This window comes from Desmodus rotundus, chromosome 6 (genome assembly GCF_022682495.2).
Source record: "Desmodus rotundus isolate HL8 chromosome 6, HLdesRot8A.1, whole genome shotgun sequence".
Taxonomy (NCBI): Eukaryota; Metazoa; Chordata; class Mammalia; order Chiroptera; family Phyllostomidae; genus Desmodus; species Desmodus rotundus.
Genome location: NC_071392.1, coordinates 139,906,972 through 139,931,750, shown reverse-complemented (window position 1 = coordinate 139,931,750; position 24,779 = coordinate 139,906,972). Strand labels below are relative to the sequence as shown.

At 55.2% G+C, this 24,779-nt stretch overlaps 2 protein-coding genes across 3 annotated transcripts in view; both read left to right on the top strand.

Annotated features, from left to right (window-relative positions):
- Nucleotides 1-2,454: 2,454 nt before the first annotated feature.
- ARSI (arylsulfatase family member I) lies at nt 2,455-8,838 on the top strand. Its single transcript, XM_024577108.3, has 2 exons — nt 2,455-3,245; nt 6,573-8,838. The coding sequence occupies exons 1-2, from the start codon at nt 2,905-2,907 to the stop codon at nt 7,975-7,977; spliced, it is 1,746 nt and encodes a 581-aa protein (XP_024432876.1). The 5' UTR covers nt 2,455-2,904; the 3' UTR covers nt 7,978-8,838.
- A 6,455-nt stretch (nt 8,839-15,293) lies between these two features.
- CAMK2A (calcium/calmodulin dependent protein kinase II alpha) overlaps nt 15,294-24,779 on the top strand; it is a 55,850-nt gene continuing 46,364 nt past the window's right edge. For both annotated transcript variants that reach the window (XM_024576876.3, XM_024576878.3), the window contains exon 1: nt 15,294-15,502. In XM_024576876.3, the coding sequence (XP_024432644.3) occupies nt 15,441-15,502 (62 nt within the window). In that variant the 5' untranslated portion in view covers nt 15,294-15,440. The remainder of the gene's footprint in view (nt 15,503-24,779) is intronic.

The window sequence follows — 24,779 nt, the reverse complement described above, 5'->3', positions numbered from 1 at the left end:
ATTGCTGAGGGACTCATCAAAGAAATGTGACTATTGAGAAACAAGAGTTAGCCCCACCCTGGCTGGTCCGGCTCAGTGGGCTGAGTGCTGGCCTGTGAACCGAAAGGTCACCAGTTCAATTCCCCGTCAGCACACATGCCTGGGTCATGCGCCAGATCCCCAGTTTGGGGCAGATCACTGTTTTGTTCCCTCTCTTTCTCCCTTCCCCTCTCTCTAAAAAATAAATCAAATCTTAAAAAAAAAGTTAGGTCCAAGAGCTCCACCCACTCGTCACCACATAGGGATTCATCCATCACTGTCACCCGTGTATTAAGCTGCCAGGTGACTTACAGAAGTAATCCCTTGAATTGGTCTGAAATCGGTCTCCCGGTCACATTCACTCACAGGACTTGGTCTTCGCTCTCAGAACCACAGAGGACAAGCATGAAAACGCCTCCCACCCCTTGAGTGCTTACTATGCGCTGCACACATTACTGAGCACAGCGTTGCATCTCATTTGTATCATTACCCCATTTCGCGGACAGGGAAATGGAGGCTGAGGGAGGTAAAATAATTGACCCAGGGCCTGACCCCAAGTAAGCAGCAAGATTTGAACTCAAGCAATATGACGCCAGAGCCCGCAGTGTGAACTCTCAGAAACTGTGCTTGTCTTGTCTCTGGGACAACCTCCTAGAGACCTGCAGCTTGTGAGCCTCCTAGACCTTTATTTTGGGGGTGGGGCTGAATCCCCACCTCATCCCCATTGCCATTTATACTTGTGCTGCTTCTCCAGTTCCTCCTGACCAAGATCTGGGACAAGGCAAAGAATGCAAACCCCAAGTCCATCTGACTCCCCTGTGACTTGTCCCACTTTGACCCCCAGGACAGCCTCTGCCACAGCATCATTTTAGCAGCCTTCCCCTCAGGAGGCTGTGTTTTTCCCGTCTGTCCTAAACATTTCTGCTGCCAGAACAATAGGCTCAGTTTTCCCTTTTGATAAATCTGGTCACCCTAAATATGGGCCGTTGAGTGGTGGCCCCACGCAGCCCTCGTTTCAAAATGCAGATGTACTCCGGCTGCTATTTTGGAGGTCTGGTGTCTTTCCCCATACTCAGTGGTTTTAAGGACGCAGGAAAGGATCGTGACAGAATACTGGCAGGGGAAATGTGCCAAGAGAGAAGTCACACCCAGACACTCTTTGTTTCCCAAAGTTTACAAAACACTGCCCCTTTGAGGGGCTGTGTGAAAAACGGGGCCTTGGTCACATGAAGTTGGGGAATACAGCTTCACCAACCTCCCTTCTGGAGATTAGCATGTTAAACATTTGAAGTCCTGGTTTTGCCTAACTAGGTTCTCCCATTTAAAAATGCAGCCTAGTAAAAATTTGGAAAGCAACACAGAAGTTGCAAACAGGTACCCAGTGGCCTAAAACAGTCCTTGGGTAGGTTTGATTTAGACTGTATAGTGTTTACATTTTGCTCTAAATTAGTTACTAACACTCAACGACTGGAATATTTCTCATAATAGACTACATTTGGGTTTCCTTAAAAAAAAAATCAGGAGACTCAGTTGCATGGGTCCACATTCTCCCACTGCCTTCCTCTGGCAGGCAATACAGCGAGCCCCCTGCTTTACTCATCTATAATACGTGCCTGGCCCAGGAGTCCCCAGGCTTGCTTTTCCTGCAGTGGAGGCTTTCTTGGGTGGGAGTTGGCCTGGATAACCCTTGAGGCCCATTCATCCGTTCATTCATTCATGGTACATAGACGGATTGAGCCTCTAGATCCTGTGGATACAAGATGTATACAACAGCCCCTGCCCTTTGGATTCTAGCACGGGCATTCTAAGGTTCCAGTTGTAAACTGCAGAATGGGGGGGGGGGGGAGGGGGAAGCTGGCAAGGCCAGAACCTAGCTTCCTGATTTCCAGCGCCTGGTGCTTTCCAAAGTCACCTCCTATTCTCCATTACTCTCTCTGCTGCCACTCAAACAGCCACTGCAAGCCAAGGGAAGAAGCCACTAACTTGTTCCGTGACCTAGACGAGTTCCCGCCCATTTCAGGGTCTCAGTTTCTCTTACTGTAGATGAGCCGGTTGGAAGAGAGAATCATGCGCGTCCCTTTCAGGGCGGGTATTCGGAGATGCTAAGACTCCATAATCCAGGAATGTCTGACCCGGGTATTCCGGAGCTGTTCCATCGAATTCCAAGCAGCCCCCTCCCTCTTTTCCCTAACCCGGCGAGGGTGGGGGCTAGAGCCAGAGGGCCGAGCTGGCCTGGGCTTCCCGCCCGGGGGCGGAGCCGCCTCCCGGCATCCCGCCCCTCCACCTGGGGCTTGGCCCGGCAGATGTTACAACTTTTTCGAGTTCTCTCCGCGGTGTCAACCCCAGACCCGCCCAACCCGTGCCTCCCTCCCCTTTCCCGCTGGGGTCCTGCCCACCTCCCTGCCGGGAGGCCAACTGTTCTCAAGACTCCGGGCGGGGCGAGAGGCCGGGCCTGGGGCTGGAGGGTCGGGAGGGAGGAGAAAGGGAAAGCAGAGGCAAGAGAAATTAGGAGGCGGGAGAAATCGAGGGCTAGAAGGAAGAAGAGAGTTTGAGGATGGTGGAGAGCACTTTTTGGAAGTCACCACGCCGCGTCTCAGGCTGGCCCAGCTGAGCTGGGGGAGAGGGAGCGAGGGCGGCATAGGGTGGGCGAGAGGGCGGTGGGAGGCAGCTGGGCGCGGGCCGGACCTCTCCAGGGCGCCCCGCTGCAGCCGTGCAGGTCCGGCCTCGCCGCCCGAACGCCCGTCCAGGACCATTCACTGGGCAGCACCCACCCCCCCCCACCGCCGGGGGCGCTGAGCGCTCTCGCAGCGTCCAGGCAGGCCGGCCGGCGGGCGAGCGGGCCGTGCGCCCTGGGCGCGCGGGGCGGTGAGGCCCGGGGAGCTCTGCATGCCAAGACGCGCGCGGGACGGCTTGGCGATGCACGCCCTCACTGGCTTCTCGCTGGTCAGCCTGCTCAGCTTCGGCTACCTGTCCTGGGACTGGGCCAAGCCAAGCCTGGTGGCCGACGGGCCCGGAGAGGCCAGCGAGCAGCCCTCCATCGCTCCACCCCAGCCTCCCCACATTATCTTCATCCTCACCGATGACCAGGGCTACCACGACGTAGGCTACCATGGCTCAGATATCGAGACCCCTACACTAGACCGGCTGGCCGCGGAAGGTGTCAAGTTGGAGAATTATTATATCCAGCCCATCTGCACGCCTTCACGGAGCCAACTTCTCACTGGCAGGTAGGCATGACCCAGGCCCTGGGACAGGCTGTCCAAGCCCTAGATAAATCCAGCTGTGGATTTCCCCTGCATTTACATCTCCCCTCTGGGACCTGGGAAACCAGGCCTCGGGGCCAATTCTGTCTCCAGTTGGCTGTGTGATCATTAGCATAACCTTTGCCCTCTCTGGGCCTCCAATTGGATCGCCTTTGAGGTCTCTCCCTCCTGTTCTAGGACACTGACACTCCACATCTTGTGCAGGAGACGTCTGCTCATCCCTTTGTTAAAGGAATATGGCAGCCTCTGACACTTAGATTTGAATGGTGCTTCTGTTTACACACCCCAAGGCCCTGAACAAACTAGTTAATATCTCTAAGCCTCCGTTTTCTTGCCCATAAAATGGGGTGAAGAACAGTTTTTCTTTTGAGAAACAGCGGTGAGGATGGAATGAATTTCGTGTAACCTGCTTGGCTGTCAATGAATGGCACCCTCTATGTCACTGGAAGGGCTAGGGTGTCCAAACTGCCTGATGACTACGTTGGGAAGAAACCGACGTTTTGACAGGTGGAGGAGAGAGACGCACATAGGATGCCATGACCTCAGTAGCCTTAGGCTAGTGACTTCATTTCTCCAAGCCTCCTAAATTGGCTGGGAGTCCCAAGGAGACTTGCTGCTTTCACAGAAGGAGTTGTCCACTGGCAAGGTGGCAGGATTACAGGATTAAAAGAGCAGGGAAATAGGAGGTGGGGGTGTGGAAAGCAAACTCTGGCCACTTAGGAGAAAATCCTTTGGCAAGGCTGAAGCTAATCCTCCTTGGATGGGGTCCAAGGCCTGCTTTCTCCCAAGTTCCACCCAAAAACTACTAGTGTGACCTCAGGAACCAGAGCTGTAATCTCCCTGATTTCTGGATTGGAGAAACTGAGGCATGGAGTCAGGCAGGGCCCAACTCATTCATGCCTGTACCCAACTTCAGGTTCTGTAAGAGAGGGGGCTGAAAGGCCAGGTACTTGGCAGGGGTTCTGGAGCTGGGAGTCAAATAGCTGCCTTTCCTTCCTTCAGTGTGGCACTCAGCATTTAGATCCAGGAACGGAGAGAAGACGGGAGAAAGAGGAAGAGGGGCCACTGTATGTGTTGCGGGTGGCACTGGTGGTGAAGACTAACCTCCAGAAGAGGGAGGAGGAATCTGCATGACCAGGATTTGTGTACAAGTTATCATTTCTGTCCCAAGAGGTGACTTTTGGTTTAAGCAGGGGAATGAACATCCAGCAGGGCAGTGTTCCAGCTGCACCCCCCCCTCATCTGTGTAGTTAGCCGAGCGTGGCTGGGCAGCGTCTGCCCTCCGCCCCCTGCAGCTGGCTGCATCTGAGTGATGCTGACGACTCTCATTAGTGTTTGTTAATGAATCCAGTCCTTGCTTGGTGAAGCTGGAGAGAGCCAACTTTTCTCATGTTACTCATTTGCACACGGGCTTCAGGGACTCTGAGTCGGCCCACCCACTTTACACAACAGTGGTGCCCAGCCCCTGGAAAGAGAGGCTTGGCCCTGACTCAGGGCCCCAGAGTACTTCTTGAATCAAATCTAATCACTCATTAGCTTGACTGAGGTCCTCAGAGGCCTCGTCACTGAGAAATGTTGAGCATGAGTCGTGTCGCTCCACTGCTTGCCAGCTGTCTGAACTTGGACCCGTGGCCTCACTTTTGGGAGCTTCAGTTTCATCATCTGTAGAATGAAGGTAATGATAGTCTTCCCTGTAGGTTTTTTATGGGGATTAAGTGAAATAACGTATATGGCCTATAGTATTAAAAATGGCAGTAGTAGTTAATGATAGCTAACAGTAACAGCTACAAGAGCAGAAACCAAAACAAAAAACCCACCCCAGTGTCTGGGTTAAAGGTGTCAGGTATTGCTTTAGTTTGGATCCCCTGGGGTGAGGGCGAAGGGCTAGAAAAAAGGTATGGGATTCTAATACACTGGTGAAGTTCCAGGCATTTTTTTATTCTGGACTTTTAAGACTTGAGTGAAGGCAAGACCCTACAGGCAGATCCCACTGGGGCTTTTACCACACCAGGGAGAATGGGATTAGAATGAATGAATGAGGATTCTGCTAACCATTTTTTTCTGCCTCAAGGTGGTAGCCTGGGTAAGTGACCCAGATCCAGGGGCCACATGCATTTACAGACAGGTGCAGAAGAGCCAGTCTCATAGAATTTGGGAACTGAAAGATTTTTAAAGATCTCCCATTTCAACCAACTCACTCCTACCATGAGCAAACACATGGGGGAAGGGAAGTGGCAGCCTAGTTTTCTGGAAAAGCGTCTGTGCTTGGACTCTGTTTGCATTTATGTTGAAGTCGTGGCTCTGCCCTGGCCTTGACTGACCTTGGGGAAGGCCCTTCCCCTCCTCTGGATCTTAGTTCCTTTTTAGGACAGGGTGAATAAGCTAGAAGATGACTTGGGTCCCTTCTGACTCTAAGATCCTCTTAGTGTCATTCATTCATTCCATAGGTAGTTGAGTGTTCTTTGAACACCACCTGAGTGCTAGGAATACAGTGGGCCCAACAGCGTGTACACTGCGTAGAATCTCATGGCCGGTGTGACAAGGATTGTGCGTACTAAATGCTGGGGGAACTCAGAAGCAAAAGTGGCTCATTTTTTGAAAGACTTGAAGAGACTTTACAGTGCGGGTAGCATTTGGGCTGAGCTTTGAAGAGCGAGTAGGAGTTTGCCTGAGAAAGCAGGACTTCTCGAGGCTCCGTAGCAAGTTAGTGGCTTAGAACTCAGGGACTCTGAAGTCTCTAAAGACTGCTGGGGGTACAAATCCCAACTCCAGTTACTAATTGTATGAATCACTGGGCACGTGATTTATTTTCCTGAGCCTCAGTTTCTTTATTTGGAAAATGGGAAGAATAATGGTATGCACCCTTTAGGCTGCAGTGAAGATTTAGTGAGGTAATTCATATAGGGGCCTAGTTCAATGCTGAGCACATAGTGAGTGCTTGGTGTTAGCTATTATTATTTTGTTGTCACGATGGATGAACCTGGGTTTGACTCTTAACTCCCTAAATTCCCAGCTGTGTTATCCTGGGTGAGTGGCTTAACCATTCTGAGCTTTAATCTCCTAATCTGTAAAATGATAATAATATCTTCTTCAACTGATTTTGATGATTCAAAGAGATAATGCATTTGAAGTGCTTAGCACATTTGATAATACCTGCTGGTTGCTGTTACTATGTATGCCAGGTGCGCTGGGACAAGAGCCCACTTCAGGGTGAGTATTAGGGGGTTGGATGGCCAGGGCAGTGGTCTGTAGCTTACTTGTGCTTTCTGTGCCCTCTGCTCTTCTCCCCAGGTACCAGATCCACACAGGACTTCAGCATTCCATCATCCGCCCTCGGCAGCCCAACTGCCTGCCCCTGGACCAGGTGACACTGCCCCAGAAGCTGCAGGAGGCAGGTTACTCGACCCACATGGTGGGCAAGTGGCACCTGGGCTTCTACCGGAAGGAGTGCCTGCCCACCCGCCGGGGCTTTGACACCTTCCTGGGCTCGCTCACGGGCAACGTTGACTACTACACTTACGACAACTGCGATGGCCCTGGGGTGTGCGGCTTTGACCTGCACGAGGGCGAGAGTGTGGCCTGGGGGCTCAGCGGCCAGTACTCCACCATGCTCTATGCCCAGCGTGTCAGCCACATCCTAGCCAGCCACAGTCCCCGGCAGCCCCTCTTCCTCTATGTGGCCTTCCAGGCAGTACACACGCCCCTGCAGTCCCCCCGTGAGTACCTGTACCGCTACCGCACCATGGGCAACGTGGCCCGGCGGAAGTACGCAGCCATGGTGACCTGCATGGATGAGGCCGTGCGCAACATCACCTGGGCCCTTAAGCGTTATGGCTTCTACAACAACAGTGTCATCATCTTCTCCAGTGACAATGGTGGCCAGACATTCTCGGGGGGCAGCAACTGGCCGCTGCGAGGACGCAAGGGCACTTACTGGGAAGGTGGAGTGCGGGGCCTTGGCTTTGTCCACAGCCCACTGCTCAAACGAAAACGACGGACAAGCCGGGCACTGGTGCACATCACCGACTGGTACCCGACCCTGGTGGGTCTGGCAGGTGGCACTGCCTCTGTGGCTGATGGGCTCGATGGCTATGACGTGTGGCCAGCCATCAGCGAGGGCCGGGCCTCGCCACGTACGGAGATCCTGCACAACATCGACCCGCTCTACAACCATGCCCGGCACGGCTCCCTCGAGGGCGGCTTCGGCATCTGGAACACTGCTGTGCAGGCTGCCATTCGTGTGGGCGAGTGGAAGCTGCTAACGGGAGACCCTGGCTATGGCGACTGGATCCCACCACAGACACTGGCTGCCTTCCCTGGCAGCTGGTGGAACCTGGAGCGGATGGCCAGTGCCCGCCAGGCTGTGTGGCTCTTCAACATCAGTGCTGACCCCTATGAACGGGAGGACCTAGCTGGTCAGCGGCCTGACGTGGTCCGCGCCCTGCTGGCCCGCCTGGTGGACTATAACCGCACAGCCATCCCTGTGCGCTACCCGGCTGAGAATCCCCGGGCCCATCCTGACTTTAATGGGGGTGCTTGGGGGCCCTGGGCCAGTGATGAGGAAGAAGAGGAAGAGGAGGAGGAAGCCCGATCTCGAAGCTTCTCCCGGGGGCGCCGCAAGAAAAAATGCAAGATTTGCAAGCTGCGATCATTTTTCCGTAAACTCAACACCAGACTGATGTCCCAACGGATCTGAGGGGGGGAGGTGAGGCTCTCTGTCCTCCTAAATATATTGCCCCACTCCAGCCTGGTCCTGCTTCTCCCCAGGGAGGGGCCTGTGGTCTGCAGGGAAATGGAAGGTGTACAGCCCCACAGCTGGAGAGTTGGGAGCTTGGCTTGGGGTGAGGGTAGAATAAACTAGACTGGGATGGCTGGATCCCAGTCCTACCTCTCCACTGACTTACTCTGTGGCCTCAGGTGACCTGCACAAGCTCTCTGGGCCTCACTTTCCTCATCTGTGAAATGAGCTCTAATGACATTGTGGCTCTGTTGTGTGGACTTGGTGCCTGGTGCCATGGTAGAGTTCCTGGGACCTCAACACCTCAGCTCATTTAAGTTCTCATGCTTGAACCCTGACCTCTGCAGAACTGCTTGGGTGAGGGGTCACGTGGAGGCAAGTCCAGGCCTGGACCCCAGCCGAGGCATGGCAATCTGGCCACTCTCCGAAGAGATCCCTGAGCACTGTGGGTGGAGATGCAGGGACCCAGGGTGGTGACCTTCCTGGTTCTTCACATGGCTTGGGCCAATACTGGGGCTGGACTGGTGGCGGGGGCTGTGGTAGAAAGCTCTCCTTCCTCTCCCCAGTGCCCAGGAGAATTGGCCTGGCTGTTAGCTGCTGCAGGACCCAGGGTGGTGGAAACAGCTATGAAAAGAGCCCCTGAACCAACAATCAGGAAATCTGGGTTCTGCTTTGATCTTAAGCTCAGTCCTTCCCCTCTGGGCGTCAATTTCCCCATCAGCAAATGGAGATGCTAGACTTTGCTCTGCCTACCTCACAGGGTTGTAGAGGACTGGCCAGGCTAGTGGTTGTGGAAGAGCCCATGAACTTGATTAAAATGCAGTAATACAGAAGCAAAGGCTGTAGTGCTGTCTGTGAGCATGCGGTTGTGTGCATGTGCGTCCTGCGGGCAGGTGTGAGCTAACCGCTGGCCACATGTATAGGAAAGGAGGTAGGCAGCCTGGCCTGGAAGCAGAACATGTGAGTTCTGCTCCTGTCCTTATGCAGATCAAGTGTGACCTCAGGTGAATCCCAGACCCTCTCTGGGCCTCACTGCCACCTGTGTACTGTGGCTGATCTAAGAGCCCTTCCCACTTGGCCATTCTGGGCACCCGCGCACATGTGTGTGTGTTGGGGAACATGAGCTGAGTGGTGGGAGGAGGGGTGTGGGGGTTTCCGAGCCTCCTTGCTGCATAGCGTGCCTCCATCCGCACACTGCGTTCTTCGTATCTCCCTTCAGGTTCCAGTCGGCACAGTGTGTGTAGGCGAAAGCCCTGCTGTGAATTTTGAAAATAGTTATTTTTGTCACTGGCAAAGGAGGCCTGTTAGGACTCGTCAGCCTGTGGATGAGCAGGACGGGTGGGGTGGGGTAGGTGTGGTGCAGTGGAGGGGGTTTGGGTATTAGTTAAGAGCTGCAACCCCACTGCAGAGGTGGCTTAGCCCAAGAGTGGAGATCTGCCCTAGGGCTGCAGGGTGGAGATGAACGTTCATGTCCTGGGCCACCACAGCTAGAACCTTTCTCTTTCTCCAAAATGTTGATGCCAGGGCCAGGGTAGGCAAGGACCAGGACTGGCGGAGGTCAGTGATTCTAGCCAGCCCCAGTGCCTCCACTTGCTCAGGAGGGAGACTTGGAAGAAGTCACCCATTGGGACAGTGTCCCAGGCGCAGTGTCCCCTAGGGAGGGGTTGTTCACAGTCTCCCCACTACCCAGGATACTCCAGCTGTGCAGGGGGCTTGTCTAGGCTGTGTGGCTGGGGCCCTCCAGAGTGACAGGAGCCAGGGCTCCCTTGTGGCTCTAGGCTGGTACCAGTTGAGTAACAGGCTTGCCCATTCCTGCTGAGTCAGCCCCACTTGAGGCGGCCTAGCCTCTGGCTCTCTCTCCTTGCTTCTCTCCCTGGGCCACTGCTCTCTGGGGTCACAGGTCCTACAAAATGTCCTTTCTTCTCTTTCCTACCTACCAAGGCCCATCCCCTTGGCCAACCTGGCCCCAAACAGGAAGCCCAGCTGGGATTGGGGGCTGGCTCCTGCTCCTGATTTCCTGAGGAGAAGGCTTGGTCTAAGCTCCAACCCAGCCTGGAGCTCACCTGGCTGAGTCCTACCTGACCCAGAGCCTGGCAAACGGCCCAGAAGCCCCACTCGAGCTTCAGCCTGCGATCTAGTCTGCAGCCCAGGAGTCCCCAAGCCTGCCTAATGGGGGCGCTAGCAGTGGCCCTGACCTGAGATCAGCAGAGGGTGTTTGAGATAAACAGTGACCAGGCTTCAGGGCATTGTGACGAGAGGCTCAGCCTGCGTGCTGTGGCTTCTGCTCTGCCCAGCCACCAGCATGGCTCCCACTGGCCCCTGTCTTGCCTCTTGTGGTCCCTGCATCCCCTCAGTTGGGACTCCCAGGTCTGGACTCTGTGTCAGGCCTCTGACTGGTGTCACCAGGCAGAGGCTCACATCACCTGTGGTGGGGAGGGATGGGAGGGAGGCAGACCAGAGGTAACTCTGGCCCCTTGGGTCACTGATCTGGGGGAGTGGAGCCCAGAGGTGCCAGATAAGCCCCGTTTCCCCCTTGGTTGGGTCAGATGGCAGCAGGTCTGCCAGGCTGATGGGTTGAAGCCAGGGCAGGCCTATCTGAGCTGGGCCTTGACTATGGAATCCTGGGCAGCAATGACCATCTCCTAGGAGCCAGAACAAAGCCCCAGACCTGGCTGGAGGGGCTATGAGACCCACCCTGGGCCTTGGCACCATTTCCTCCTCTCTCTCGGTGCTTACTGGCTACGCTGGGACCTAGGCAAGCAGCCCTGCAGTGTCAGGAAGGGGACAGGCAGAGCAGGGTGAGGGAAGGAGCCCTGTTCTGGGAGTCAGGGGTTTCAGGTGTGGCCCTGACTCTGCTCCTGATTTGTGTGACTTCGAGAGGGAAGCTTCCCTCTCTGGGCCTCAGTGCCCCATCTGTAGGGAGCATAGGCTCCCTGAGGGCCCTTCCAGCCCTAGTGGAGGCCAAAGAACACAGGGCAGGGTGCTGAAGTCACAGAGACCCCAGATGGGTAAGTCATGTCACATCTCTGCAGAATGGGCAATGACTGTACCTGTCTCATGGCCATTGCTTGTGAGGTGTTAATAGTGCAATAGGTCAAGTGCTTAGCACAGGGCCTGGCTCTGAAGTGTCCTTGGAATCTGTGAAGGAACATCTCGTCTCCATATTTCTCAGGAGGAAGTGAAGGCTCATGGGAAAGAGATGTGCCATGAGCATTCAGAACCCATGGGAGGCCTTGAACTTGGGTCCTGTGACTGCAGGTTGTGCTGTGAAGACATTGGCCCAGTAGATGTCCCTGTCCCTTGGCTCCCTGCTTCCCTCTCCTATGTGGGACACCTCAGGGGACAGTGCTGCTCCATGGCTCCTGACTTCTCTCCCTTTTGAGTACGAGCCTGGCATTACTTACTGCAATGAATTAACCAAATCACCCTCTGCCTAGACCCTCTGCAGGATCATTTTTCTCGGCCCAGTTTCCACTGATTCTGCCCCCTTACGCTCGCTGCCCTTAGTGGGACAGGCCCCTTGGGGGCCGTTTGGATGGCACGTTTTCCATGGTGCCTGCCCAGGCCCAGCAGGACCCTGAGCCACTTGTGCGTATGTGTGTGAGCCCGTGTATGGGCTGTGGAAGGTCGCCTGCTATGATGCCACTGGGACGTCAATGTCTCTCCACCGCAACCCCGACCATGGCCCAGGAACTTGGCCCTCATTCCCATTTGTCCCTCCCCACATACAAGGGTTGCAGCCTGTACCCCAGTTCACATTCCCCATCCTGGTGTATCAGAGCTGTGTGCAGCAACTGGGGGGCACCCACCCCCGGCCACCAACCCATGGCATGTGGTCCTGCTCTTGAGTCCTGCACATGTTGCAGATGGGGGCACGTGTGCTGGCTCACAGGACTGCCCTGACCCTGGAGAGCGGGGAGTCTGGCAGGAACAGTCGCCCCCGATGCAATCATCTGCTCATTCTCTCTGCTCCACGGAGGCAGGGCTGGCTCCTCGCTGCTCACCACCACTGGGCACAGCTGCCAGCCTTGTGGGCACAGGGGAGGCAGTGAATTTGTGGTGCCTCCTTAGCAGGGTGGCAGTTACACTCCGGATGGGGGTACTGGTCCAAGGCAGTGCCCGCACCCCTGCGCTAGGCTTTGGAAGGTTTCAGGGTGTGTGTGTGTGTGTGTGTAAGAGAGAGTTGCCAAGGAGATCTTTTCCTCTTTTCCCTCCTCTTCGTTCCCCTGCTTCCTCTCTAGTCATTGTTCCACCCTCAGGATGCCGCAGCCTGGGTCCTGCCCAATGTCCAGGACCCTGTGCTCAGGGTCCGGCCAGCACTGGGAGGGAGGGAAGAGTGAGGGAAATGGACGGGGGGGAAGGCAGAGGGGAACAAGAGAGGAGGTGGAAAGGCATGGGGTAGAGGGTAGGGAGCACTGAGAAAGAAGGGCTCAAGGGAGGGAAGGAAGAAAATGGGGGAAAGGCAGGAAAGAAAGGAGAGCTGAAGAGAGTAGTGGAAGTGGGGAAAAATAGCTGTGGTGACAGTGGTGATAGGCTGGAGTGACCCTGCCCCCTGAAGCCACATAGGCCACCTCCATGGTCCCTGTCAGAGTCAGGGTGAAAGGTGGTCATCTGTGACTCTGTCCTTTCATGTCCTCTTCCACATCACTGCTGGCTCCCCTGGGGCCCCACCACATGCGTGTTCTGCTCTCTTCTGAACATGCTCCATGTCACAGGGATAGATGAAGACTAGGAAACAGGCTGGTCAGGCAAGCGCAAGGCAAGCCATCACCTCCTTTGTTCAGAGCATTAGATTCCCATTCATATGGCCTCAGGCCTTGTGGCCCCTCTCCCTCCAGCCCCATTCCTTTGAGCTACAGGAATTGCTGCAAACCAGGCCTGGGCAGGCGATGTTCAAATCACAAGCTTGGCTCCAGTAGGGGTTCAGAGAACGACACTCCCAAAGTGCTGGGACTTGAAGATGGTGGCATGAGCTTCCATGGTGCAGGGAGAGCACTGTGGAGAGGAGGGTCTCTTGAGTCCCTCAGTAATAATTATGCCTATTTACTGAGCATGCACAGTGTCAGCCACTGCGCTCATCTCATTTAGCCCATACGACAGTCCTGGAGGTAGGGAGCATTTTTACCTCTGTTTTGCAGGAGAAGAAATGGAGGCACAGAGGACTCAGGACACTCATCCCAAAGCCCACAGCCTGCTGGTCATGGAGCTGCTCTAACCGCTGCGCACGCTCCTGCCTCCTGGGCCGTAGCTGGGAGGCCCTCCGTGGTCCCCAAGGGCTGTCCAGCACTCACTTTCATGTATGGAAGCCATCTCCGCCTGGGAGCGGCTGGAAGGGCAGGGGTGGGAGGTGACGGTGCAGTCCTCCCCTCACTTCCCCACTTGCATATCTGTGCCGTGCCTGCTGCCCACCGGCTGTGAGTCCAGAACTCAGGCTTCTCTTCTTTGCCTCTGAATTGCAACGTTGGCGGCAGAAGCGGGAAGCATATTGTGCACAGAAACAAAACTGAGTGGTTTTCCTTTTTCTGAAGGTGGTAACGGTGCAATTACTGGCTAAGCCATTACCCTTCCTCCCTTGCTCGCCTCCCCTCCTTCCCCTCTGTCTCCCTGCTGTTCCTCTCCTGGGAAGACATAGTTGCATTGGAGAGCCAGCCCCATCATTTCCACCCTCAACTTCCAGGAAAAGGGGTGGAATTTGGGGGTGGGGGTATCTGATGTCTCCAGGGGCCCCTGGACCTAGGGATGTGAGTCAAGGACCTGCTGGGCTTGGGGATTACCAACAAGCAGACACCATGTCCAGCAAATGAGGTGACCAGTAAGGCAATTTGGGAGTTCCAGGGGGGTGGGCTAGAAACCCAGAGTTTGGATCCAGATGTCCGAACTCTGTTCATTATGGGCAAATGCTGGCATGAGACAGCCTGGTGAGCTGTGAAATGTGCTTGAGTGGAGGGGGCAGGGTGAGAAGGGTCTGGGGTTCCAAGTTCAAGCTGGAGTGATGCAGGTGGTCATGGTCTGGCTTTAGACCTCCCTTATTCTCTTCCAGGATCTAAAAAGAGGCCTCCATAGCCATCACCCCACTCCATCTTCACAGCCTTCCTCTGCAGTGGCAGGTTTGTTCTGTTTTGTAGCAAAGGAGCTGAAGGCTCAGAGAGGGTCAGTGACATTCCCAGGGTCACACAGCCAATAGATACCAGAGCTGAAATTGAACTCAGACCTTGGGGTGAGATTTTGGGACCACAGATATGGCAATTGCCCCAAAGAGTTGAAGTTGGCAGAGAAAGTGCCCACAAGACTGCGGAGTGAGGGTTTCAGGGTAGGCCATAGCCACTTCCCTCCATGCCAGGCCGTGCTCCCCTCCCCCTGCTTCCTCTACCTCTTTCACTTGGACTTGAAGCACAAGCAGAAACTGGGACACAAGCCCCAGGAGACCAGATTTCCATGGTCCCTCTGGGGGCACAAGGTGGAAGAGAGGTTATGGAAGAGGCCTCAAGAGGGGACCAACTGCTACAGCTGTGAGAGGTGGGGATGGACGGGTAACCAGGGCTATTCCCTCCAGAACCCTGGTGTCTCCTCTGCACTTCTTCCCCAAGCAGTGTGATGGACAAAGTGGCAAAGAGCAGAGAGAACCACAGCAAAATAAGAAAGATAGAGGCAGAAGCAAAACAAAAAAACAGAGGGGAGCAGAGAGACAGTTACAGAGACTACAGTGAGATAGATAGATAGAGAGAGATCCCAATGAATTAGCCACCATTTCCCTATAAACCTAAGAACCCGGCTGTTGCCAGGGCAACGGGGCAATACCTGTCTCTCTAGAGGAGCTGAAGTTGCCAGGGTAACTGCATCCTGTCTTTCCTGGGGACCATCCTGGAATGTGGAACCCACCATTACCATAGCAACTGCCTTTTTGCCCCACTTAATCCCATCTGAGGGGCCCATAGTTGGAGGTGGGGGAGGTGGAAAGAAAGCAGATCACTTGCGGACTAAGTTTGTTCTCCTCCCCCTCCTGCAGCCCCTTCCCTGGTCCGCCACCTGCGCGGGGCAGGGGCAGGGGGGTGCTGCTGCTTGGTCCACCTGCCCCCAGGGCTCACACATGCCTGCAGTATTGTGTGCAGTTGGGCCAGGGTGTCCTGGAGCAGGTCTCACAGTGGAAGGCAGGCAGGTGTTGGGAGGCAGTTACTGAGGCAACGGGAACAGGGCGTTTCTGAGGTGGTTACCATGGCGACCTGGATGCTGACGAAGGCTCGCGAGGCTGTGAGCAGCCACAGTGCCCTGCTCAGAAGCCCGGGGCTCATCAGTCAAGCTGGTTCTAGGCTCTCACTGGGCAGCACGGGCAGGCGAGCGGCCCCTGGTTCCAGGAGGAGAACAGCAGTGCCCCCAGACCTGGTCTTCCAGCCCAGAGCCTCGCCTGCCTGAACCTCACCAGGATGGCCACCATCACCTGCACCCGCTTCACAGAAGAGTACCAGCTCTTCGAGGAACTGGGAAAGTGAGTTACACCTTAGAGAGTCCTGGAGGGTGAGGGGGTGGGGGGGCAGGGTAGGCGTCACGGGCCGGGGTGTGCACCTGCGGGGTTTCCTGTTCTCGCACAGGGAAGGCTCTCTGTGTCTGGGGGCTCTGACATGTGCAGAGTGCCCAGAACTGGCATGGGCATGTTTGCAGGTACACAGATGTGCCAAGGCCAGCTGGGCAAGTGTGTGTATGGGGTGAAGTATTGATGGTGCGCAGCAGTGAGCGCACACAGATGCACACATGTGCACATGACCTGGGAACACACAGATTCTTAGAAACTCAGGGTTTAAAAAAAGGGATTTTCCCATCAGCTGAGTCCGAGGCTGGAATTCCCTGTGAGTTTCTCTTGGGCCAGCAATTTGGATTCCTCTGGTGATAGTTCACCACCTCCCAGGTAGTCCTTTCTGACTTTAGACATCTTGAGTGACTGTGCAGAGCGGCCAACTTCTCCCTGTAAGCACATCTTTCCCCACTTGCTCCCTCCCAGCTCCTGTGAGGAGTGAGGAGGGCATTGGTGTGGCAGGGGTTAATCACCAAGCCACTGGTGAGGCTTTCTGGGTGTTGGGAGGAGGGGAAGGGCAATCAGCAAAAATCAGGCTTGTTGGGAGGGGGCAGTGTTGTTGCAGGGCTAGTGGGGTGGTGGTGCACCAGCTTGGGTCCCTTGGCAAAGTTGTCCTGCCCCAGAGCCCATTTTCTGCCTGTGATGACTATTGTAGAGAGAAGGGTGGGAGGATGGGGGAGAGGAGAGCCCCTTGGGGTAGCCCAGGAGGCTGTGGAGGGTCCGGAAAGCATTTCTGGATGCCCCCAGCAGGGTTTGTGGATCCAGGGTAAGGGTAAGCTTGGAGGCAGGTTTGCCCTGTGGGCAAAGCAGCTCCAATGCCCTGGGTGGTTGCTGCTGTAGCAGCAGGGGTCCAGGGGAGAGAGGCCCTCTAAACAGATGAGTGCTGGTGTGAGGCCTGGAAGTGCACACACAAGTGTGCATTCTGATGTGTGTTGTATAAGGACTGACTCCGGGGTACACTGGTGAGCACCGAAAGGGTGTGCAAGTGTTGAGGTACATGCACCAGCAGGAGGTGCTGGTGTGTTCTTCTTGTGTAAAGCCTGAAAATTGCAAGTGTGCCCTGCAAGCATGGATGTGTGCAAGTGGCACAAGGGGTGCCATTGGCTGGTTTGCCTGGGAGTGAAGGTGTGAATGTGAGTCACATGTATGGCAAGTTAGAGCTGTGTGCACAGCAGCAGGCAACTGTGTGTGAGGTCTGGGCATGTGCAAACATATGTATGTGTAAGGGTGCACATCTGGGACTTGGGCACATTGGTCCCTATGAGGTCTGGACATGCACATCCGTGTGGGGACATGGGAGTATGAACACAAGAAGGCTTATGTATGTGCGTGTGAAGCCTGGACCCACAGGCTTGGGTGGGAGTGCGGGGGTTGTGAGCTCATGCTGGTGTCTGCCTCTCTGCGGGGGTGGGCCTGTGGCTGTGTACAAGCAAGCTGCCTGCACACACACACACACACACACACACTGGCACACGGGGAACTCCTGACCCCTACAGGCACACGGCCGCTCCTTTGTGCAGACACGCACCCATGTGCAGATGAGGGCTCGTCCTAGTCTGCAGTCTTCCCGTCTTTCTGAGTGTGTTTCTGTGCTAGGGTGGTGGGCAGCAGGCACAGAATGTTTAGGGCTGTTCTGGAGGCTTGAGGCTGTCTGCCAAACTCGTTCAGGGACCCCCTTCTCAACTGCGTCCCAGGGCCCACTGGAACCCTTGGGCGCCCTGAATAGCTGGGAGCCACCTTTCAGGGTGCGACCAAGGCTTGGCCTGGGGGGACTGTGTCACAGAATGCAGTGAAATGGAGTTCAAATGTGACACTCAACAATAGGTGCTCAACACAACAATAAAAGTGATGTTTTGCCCCAAGAGGAGATGGAGATCATGAAGACTGGGTGCTGCGGGGACGACTTGGCAGAAAGCCTCCTCAGCCCTGTTGCCTGCCAGGATGCTTGGGGGGGTCTGGCCATGGCAGCACTTCAGGAGCTCAGGAGCCCTGGGGTGTCAATGGCACGAAACCGAGGGTGGCAGGCATGGCCCCATCTTGTCTAATCAATTTCAGACCTCTTCCTTCCAGAATCATCAGTGCTCTTAACCTTTTTTAGGTCACATATTCCTCCAGGAGTCTGATGAAAGGCTTAAGTCTACATTCCACAGGAAAATGCGCAAACCTAAAATACGTTGCGTCAGGAGCTAGCAGGACATTAGGAAGGCTGTGGATGGGCCTCAGGTTAAGGATGCTTTCACTGGAAAAAAGGGGATGAGGACCCATACCTCAGATGCCGGGGTTAAAAAGGCCAGGGTACCATTGGGACGGGCTCTTCTTCCGCTCTGCATGGCAGCTTCAGTCCAAGAGTCCAGTGGGGCAGGGAGGGGCAGTGCCCGGCACAGGGCACAGCTCTGGACCGACACCACCCAAAGCTCAGCGGCACCGGGCAGGCTATGGCACTTCTCTCCCCCCACCTGTAATCGGAGATGAAAAAGTGCTCTGAGGATGAGAGGAGATAGTGCGTGTGAAGACGTAGTGACAGCCTGGCTCCTGGGAACGCCCGCGGGACTCATCCCAGCCAGGACACGGCAGCCGCCACCCAGACGATGAGCCCCTGTTCCAGGAGACAACTTCAGATCACTGGCAGGGAGTCCGGCCAAGGCTGCTGGGTGCGTCCTATGAGGGGACATGGAGCCTTTGGACCTCCTTCAGCAGGGACCTGGGCTGCCCAGCTGGAGAGGAGGCACGTGCTTCTTGAGGGCCTCCTGGTGTCCTTCCCTATGAGGCCTGACTTGTGACTGCAGGCCTTCCTTTGAGGAGCCCAGGGGCAGGGCTGTCTTGGGATGTAAGAGAAGCCGCCCCTCTTTCTGCTGGTAGGCAGCCAGCAGGGGTTGGGGAAGTGGGCTGGAGTCAGTGTCGTGGGCGGGGCCTCTTGATGCTACTGGAGGAAGGTCCCACTGCATAAGACTCGGAAAACCAGGAATTGATTTCAGGTCCCCTAGAGGAGTGAGGTAGGGCTGTTTCTTGGGACCCAGAGCCTAGCTCACTCTCCCTTCCCTTGGCCCCAATCCTCCTTCCTCCCAGGGGATAAGAGAAATAAGGCCCATATTTTAGGAGCACAGAAGCTATTTGGGAGTCAGGCTGCAGTGACACCCGCTTAGGGTCAGGGTGGGCCGGGCACTTGGGCCATAGCTCCCGGAGGACCAGATGGGTGGGCGTTCTGTGTTCTCTGCTCTCTGAGGACCAGAATGAAGGGAAGGGGTTAGTTTCCAGAAGGTGGAGAAGGAGGATGTTTCCTCCAGCCTCTGACATTCTCTGGGCTTTGGACCCACTCCCAGGAAAGGTTAGGGAGGCCAAGAATTGCCCTGCAGCCTGTGTAACCAGCAGGCAGAGCAGAAAGAGCCTGTGAAGGAGCTATTACTTGAGAGGAGACGGAGGGAGGGAGACTGGAGAGTGGGTGCAGCCCACTCTTTTCTCTCTAGAAACAGAGATCTGAAGTGACTCAAGGGTGGTGTCGAGGCTGGGGGAGGAGTTCCAGGGGCCAGCAATGTTGGCGGGGCAGGGGGTCTGCAGAGAGCTGGCTCTGGAGCTGCTGCCCCTCTAACGCCCAAGGCTTTATATTGTGAACCGGACTTGGGCTGTGCTGATCAGGGGTCGACATGGGGGTCCAGAGGCATCTCCCTGCACTTGGGTGTCCAGAGTCCTGCGTGCTTAGGTTCCCCTCGGGGGATGCAAATGCTAATGTCTGCAAAATGTGCTTTGCTATCTGGCCCTTCCCTGGCAGAGCTGCTAGGAGGGTCGATGATGTAACACTGGAGAGAGAGGACACCTGGGCATTGATGCACCACCCGAAGACGAGTGTTGTGCTTTTATTTTGCTTCTAATAAGCTATCACATTCGCAGCACTTTGGGGCTCGCAAGCTTGGCAGTGTGAGAGGCGGAGGGCTTACTCACCCATCCCACAGATGAGCAGACTGAGGCTGAGCAGGCGGAGAGACTGGCTCGGGGGACTGTGGCAGTGCTCAGACTTGCGTGTAGGTCTCCAGCACCTGCATGTGGGGGAATGTTGATGACAGGGTCCCCTCCTAGTGCTGTGTCTGCGGAACCCTACTAGGAAGGGGGTGGTGGCCTGGTGGGGGAGGGGACTCTGAGCTTGTTTTCCAACCATGATTCTGCCTCTCATTTACTGGGCTACCCTGGGTGGATCCTTTGTCCTCTGTGTACCTCCACTTTACTTTCTGTAAATAGCTCTGCAGATGCTAAAACGCCCATTGGAGTTGCTGCTCCCTTTAGGCCTCTTCTGTGGGAGGCACACATGCGAAGTTTCAGATCCCCAGGACCTTAGAACAGAAAGGACCCTGGACACTGTCTTTATACACAGCACAGGTGGTGAAATCAATGGCCAGAGAGAAACGGTTTGCCCAAGGCCAAAGTGAGAGAAAGTGGCCAAGCCAGGGGAGGGGACCAGGTGATGTGCAGGGGCCAGAGGCCAGGAATGAAGAGTTGGGGAGCAGGTCCTTAAGGAGGGGGTGGCAAGGACAAGGGAGGGGACAGCCTTTCCTCCCTCCCCCTGCAAGCCATCCGAGCGGCAGGCACGCACATGTTCTGGTGCATGCGGCAGCCCTCCACCCCCATGCAACCACCCCCGCACAGGCTGAGACTCACTGACACTCTGCCGAGCCTCCCGCCCGCCCGCCTCCCCACACAAGCACACAGTGACATCGCTGCCAGCACCCCTGCAGTCTGGGGCCCTGCTCTCTCGGTTGGGTGAAGGCAGAGCCTTGGAATGCAACCCCAGCATCCTGTTGCTAGAACACACACACACCCGTGCATATGGACGTGAGCACACACACACACACAGGGCCTCCAACCGGATGTTAAGCACAAGTCTACCTCCCGGTGCAGAGAGAGCAAGAGGACACCAGCTGGGCTTCTGGGCTGTCTCCATCTCTGTCTCTACCTCTATCTCTATGTCTCTACCTCTACCTCTATCTCCCCTTCCCTCTTTCTCTGTGTCTCTCTGGTCTCGGTCTCTTTCTCTCTCTCTCCCTCCCTTTCTTTCTGTGGGTCCCTTTGCCACAGTTCATCCTCTCTTGCATGCATATCACCCAAGTACATTCTCTTCTGAGCTGCTCTGTGGCTCAGTAGGAAGCCCCTATCCCAGGCCATCCTGGTGCAGCCCCCAGAGCATGTCGAAATCTGCTGAGGCACAGTCTGGGCCCTCCAGCAGCTTGTGGGACCTGGCTGCCCACCAATAAGTCAGGAGGGGCTCTCAGGCCGCCGGGACTTTCTGTGCCAAAGAAGGTCGGAGGTTGTGGTGTCTTGGGGATCCCATAAAAGGAGGAACGTCTATGACTCTTGCATCCATTTGACAAGAATTTCCTGAGCCCAGCAAGCACCACATACAAGACTTGTGTCGTCTCTGCCCCCGTGGGGCTCATGGTCTAGTGGGAAGCTGACATTAATTAAATCACTTCAGAAATTACTTAAATGCAACTGGACAAGAACTATGAGCACAAACGTGGAACTATGAGTGGCACAGGGATCTCAGCTAGTCGGGGTGGGAGAGGTATCAGGGAAGGCTCCCCTGAGGAGGTGCCCCTCGGGAGCTGGAAGCTGAATGAGAGTTAATCAGAGGGAAGAGGGTGGAAGAGTGTTCCTTAAAATGGGAACAGCACAGGCAAAGGTTCTGAGGTGTGTATTTTGATGGAACATGTCAATCCTGGGGAAATGGAGGGTCTCACTCTTCTTGGACTTGCTCAGCCTGCCCCAACCTTTGAATGCCTGGAGCTTAGAAGGAATATTAAAAACCTGTTGTTTGTCTAGAAGGGGGGCCAGACTGGGTGACAAAGGTCTGGAAGCCAAATCAAGTGAGAGAGGGCTGAGGAGCTGGGGGCTTCAGCAGGAAGAAGAGACCCCTGATATGAGGGTGGCCTCTCCCCTCATCTCTGAAGGGATGTCCTGGGGCCCCGGGGCAGAGAGCAGATGGCTCTGTGTGGCCCTGGAGGGCAGAGCGGGGCCAAACGTGTAGAGTTACAATAGGGAGGTGGTTTTCAGCTCAACGTAAGGAAGAACCTTCTAATGGTCAGAACTGCTCCTCTACCCGGTAGATGGACGCGTCCTCGGGGATAGTGAGCACTCTGGTAGCAGAGATAGATGCATTCACAGCCTTCTCTCACACCCTGCACCTGTTTCCCACCCATCCCGCATCCCTGCCCTTGCCCAGGAAGATGCTTTGCTGTGTGCGTGAAGTAGGAGATGTTCTAGGGGCAGAATATCCTCGGTCCCACTCAGAATATCGGAGTGAAGAGTGCTCCCTTTCTTGAGGATGGGGAACTAAAGCCCAGTGAGATCTAGAGACTTGCCCGAGGTCACACAAGGCAGTTACATATGAGAACTGGGCACGTTAACCTCTTTCCAGGCCAGTGCTCGGCCCTTGGTGCATCTGTCTCTGCACCTCAGAGACCCTTTGGGGTGTGCACATGGATGGAGCCAGCCAGGAGGCCCTCTGAGGTCTCAGCATTTTCCCTGCTTTGCCTGCTCTGGTCCTGTGACCATGTTCTGTGAATGTTTTTTCGTTTTCCTTTTTGTAACCCATTCAAGAAAACCCATGCACAGCCCAAACAAGGAACTTCTGTTGGTTCAGTGTTCCCCACAGCAAACAGAATCTTCCGGTCCCCAGGCCTTCTGTGTCCCCCACATGACTTCTGCTGAGTTGGCATGGGGCAGGCCTGGGGGGTGCGGGACAGCTCCAACACACGATGTCCCTACGGCATCTTCTGGAGTCTGGGAGTGGGCGGCTGCAGCCTGGGCTGGGAGGAGGGTTGTGCCTAGGATTTTCTGGCTGTAAAGTGCTGCCATTTGTGGAGTTCTGGGCAGATCTGCTGTGGTAAGCTGGGGAGAAGAGAGAGAAAATCGAGCAAAGGCTGTCCTGAGCCCCCAGCCTCTGTCTCCTCTGCTGTGTTTGCCATTTGGGGACTTGCACAGCTGTGTTTGCTTGTTTGTTATTAAGAAAGGGCATTACTGCTTAAAAAGAAAGAAATAAAAGGAGAGAGGTGGCTTAAAAATCGCTGATCAACAGGTGATTTCACAAATGGATAAAGTGAGGCCCACAAGGGTGAAGGGATTTGTTTAAACTACGTAGAGGTGGGTGTTGTGGAAAAAGGACAGTCCTTTGTTTCTGAACAAATCTGATGCCAGCTTTTTAATGGTTGAGGCATCTCGGACCCCCCCTGGAATCTCAGATGAGCTGTAGCAATTCTCCCCAGAAAAATACACCTCACTGCAACTCACAGATCCCCCCACTCTGAAGCCTGCCTGTAGACCCCAAATGAAGTTCCCTTATGATCTGAGAGTAAGGGGTGTTGGCAAGAACAATCAAAGACGAAGCAGGAGTTCTGGGCTCAAGGTCTGGGCCTCAGTTTCTCCCTCTGTGGAATAGGGAGATGGGGGCCTCTGTGGCAAGATATCACTGGGCATGCCAGCTTCTGATGCAGCCACAGGTGACCCACACTTTGGCCCCTTGGGTGGGGCTACTCCCATGGCCTACCGCAACTCTGTTGTCCCTTTCCCCAGAAGTTCTACCCTGTCTGCTCTGGGTTCCACCACCACAGGCTTGCTCTGTGCTGAGTGGTCAGATCAGCTGACTTGGGCTATGAGTTACTGGCCACTGGGGCTTTCGGATGTGAATCCTGCCCCAGATAGCAGGTCTGTTTGCATTGGGCGAGGCACTTCTGAAACCACCCAGCTCATTGCAGAGTGGCAGAATGAGTAGGTGTCTTAACTGACAGTGGGGAGGCCTTCGGGTAGAAGACTGGACTTAGAATATGAGGAGCCTGACCCATAGCATCCAGGCATGGTGGTAAATAGCTGGAGATCTGGGGCTAGACTTTTGGGGAGAAGAGGCATCCAGAAGCAGAGTTCCATCTTGAGTGATGGTCGATGGCTTTCACCGCTTTGGGAGGGGGTCAGAATTCTTTGTGAGGCTGATGAAAAGTATGCATCCTCTGCCCAAAACAATGCACAGACACAGAATAATTTTGTTAAAGTGTTCCTAAATGCCCAGAGCCTCCCCAGAGATCCCAGCTAATGGCCTGGGTAGATGGGATGAAGGGGAAGTGGTAAGAGAGTAGTGGAGTGAGAACAGGGAGCAGCGATGTTGGGGGGAAGTTGAAGAAGTGAACACAGTGTTAGTGAGGGGTGTTGCCAGGGAGAGTGCTGTGATCCAGAAACAAAAATGGGGAGGAGCTCCAAAGCTGGGGGATGGTCAGCGGGGCCAAATGCCACCTGTATGGGGCAGACAAGGTGGATCAGTACCAGTGGGGCTGAGGCTGGGGGGGAGGGCATTGGGTGGGCGGGCCTGGCACAGCTTTTCTTCCATGGAGCCTGGGGGTGGGAGCCAGATTGTGGTGGGTTCATGGTGTGTGGGAGGTGGGAAGAGGAGGCGGCGGATGTTGGTCGGACACTTGTTCTGGAAGTTTGGCAGCAAAGAAGGGAGGAAGGAAGTGGCCCAGGCTGCTGGGTAGAAAGAAAGATTCTTAGCTTTTACATATGTATTTTTTATTTTGGGGGAGCGGTGCTTGATTATTTTTCCAGAATGAAGGAGACCCGGGTATGTTGGAGGAGGCAGCCAATGAAGCGGAGACCCTAGACTGTCAGGACCCCTGACAACCGGACCCCCAAGGAGTACAGAGTAGAGGGAGAGGCTGGTGACCATGCCATCCCCAGCAGGCCCCCATCCACAGTGTTCCTGTCTGCTGAGACCCACAGGCTCTGAGCACTCAGGGTGAAGGTCGGAGGTTACTTTAGAGGACATTAGCATTGACCAGCCTTGGGTAGCAGGAATCTCTTCCCATCCCTATGTAGCAGAGATTTCTCACAAATGGCCCAGAAGGAAGTGGGGCTGGGGCTCCTCATCTCCCTCTTTCAAATAGGGAAACTGAGGCCCAGAAGGACAAACGAGCTGGCAGCCAAGCTGAGTGAGGACCCAGGTCTTTCCACTCCCCGTCAAATGCTCCTGGTGCTGCGCCTGGCTGCCATGTCAGCATATGGGGGTGTTTCAGGCCAGAGAGGGTGTCGAGCTCCTGCGGGCTGGCAACCAGCGACTCCCAGGACACCATGCCTGCCAGGCATCCAGCAAGCAATTTCCCAGTATGATTCTTGCTCTTCGCAGCCCATTAGCGCGATCCCACATTCTCAGCCACGCTGGACC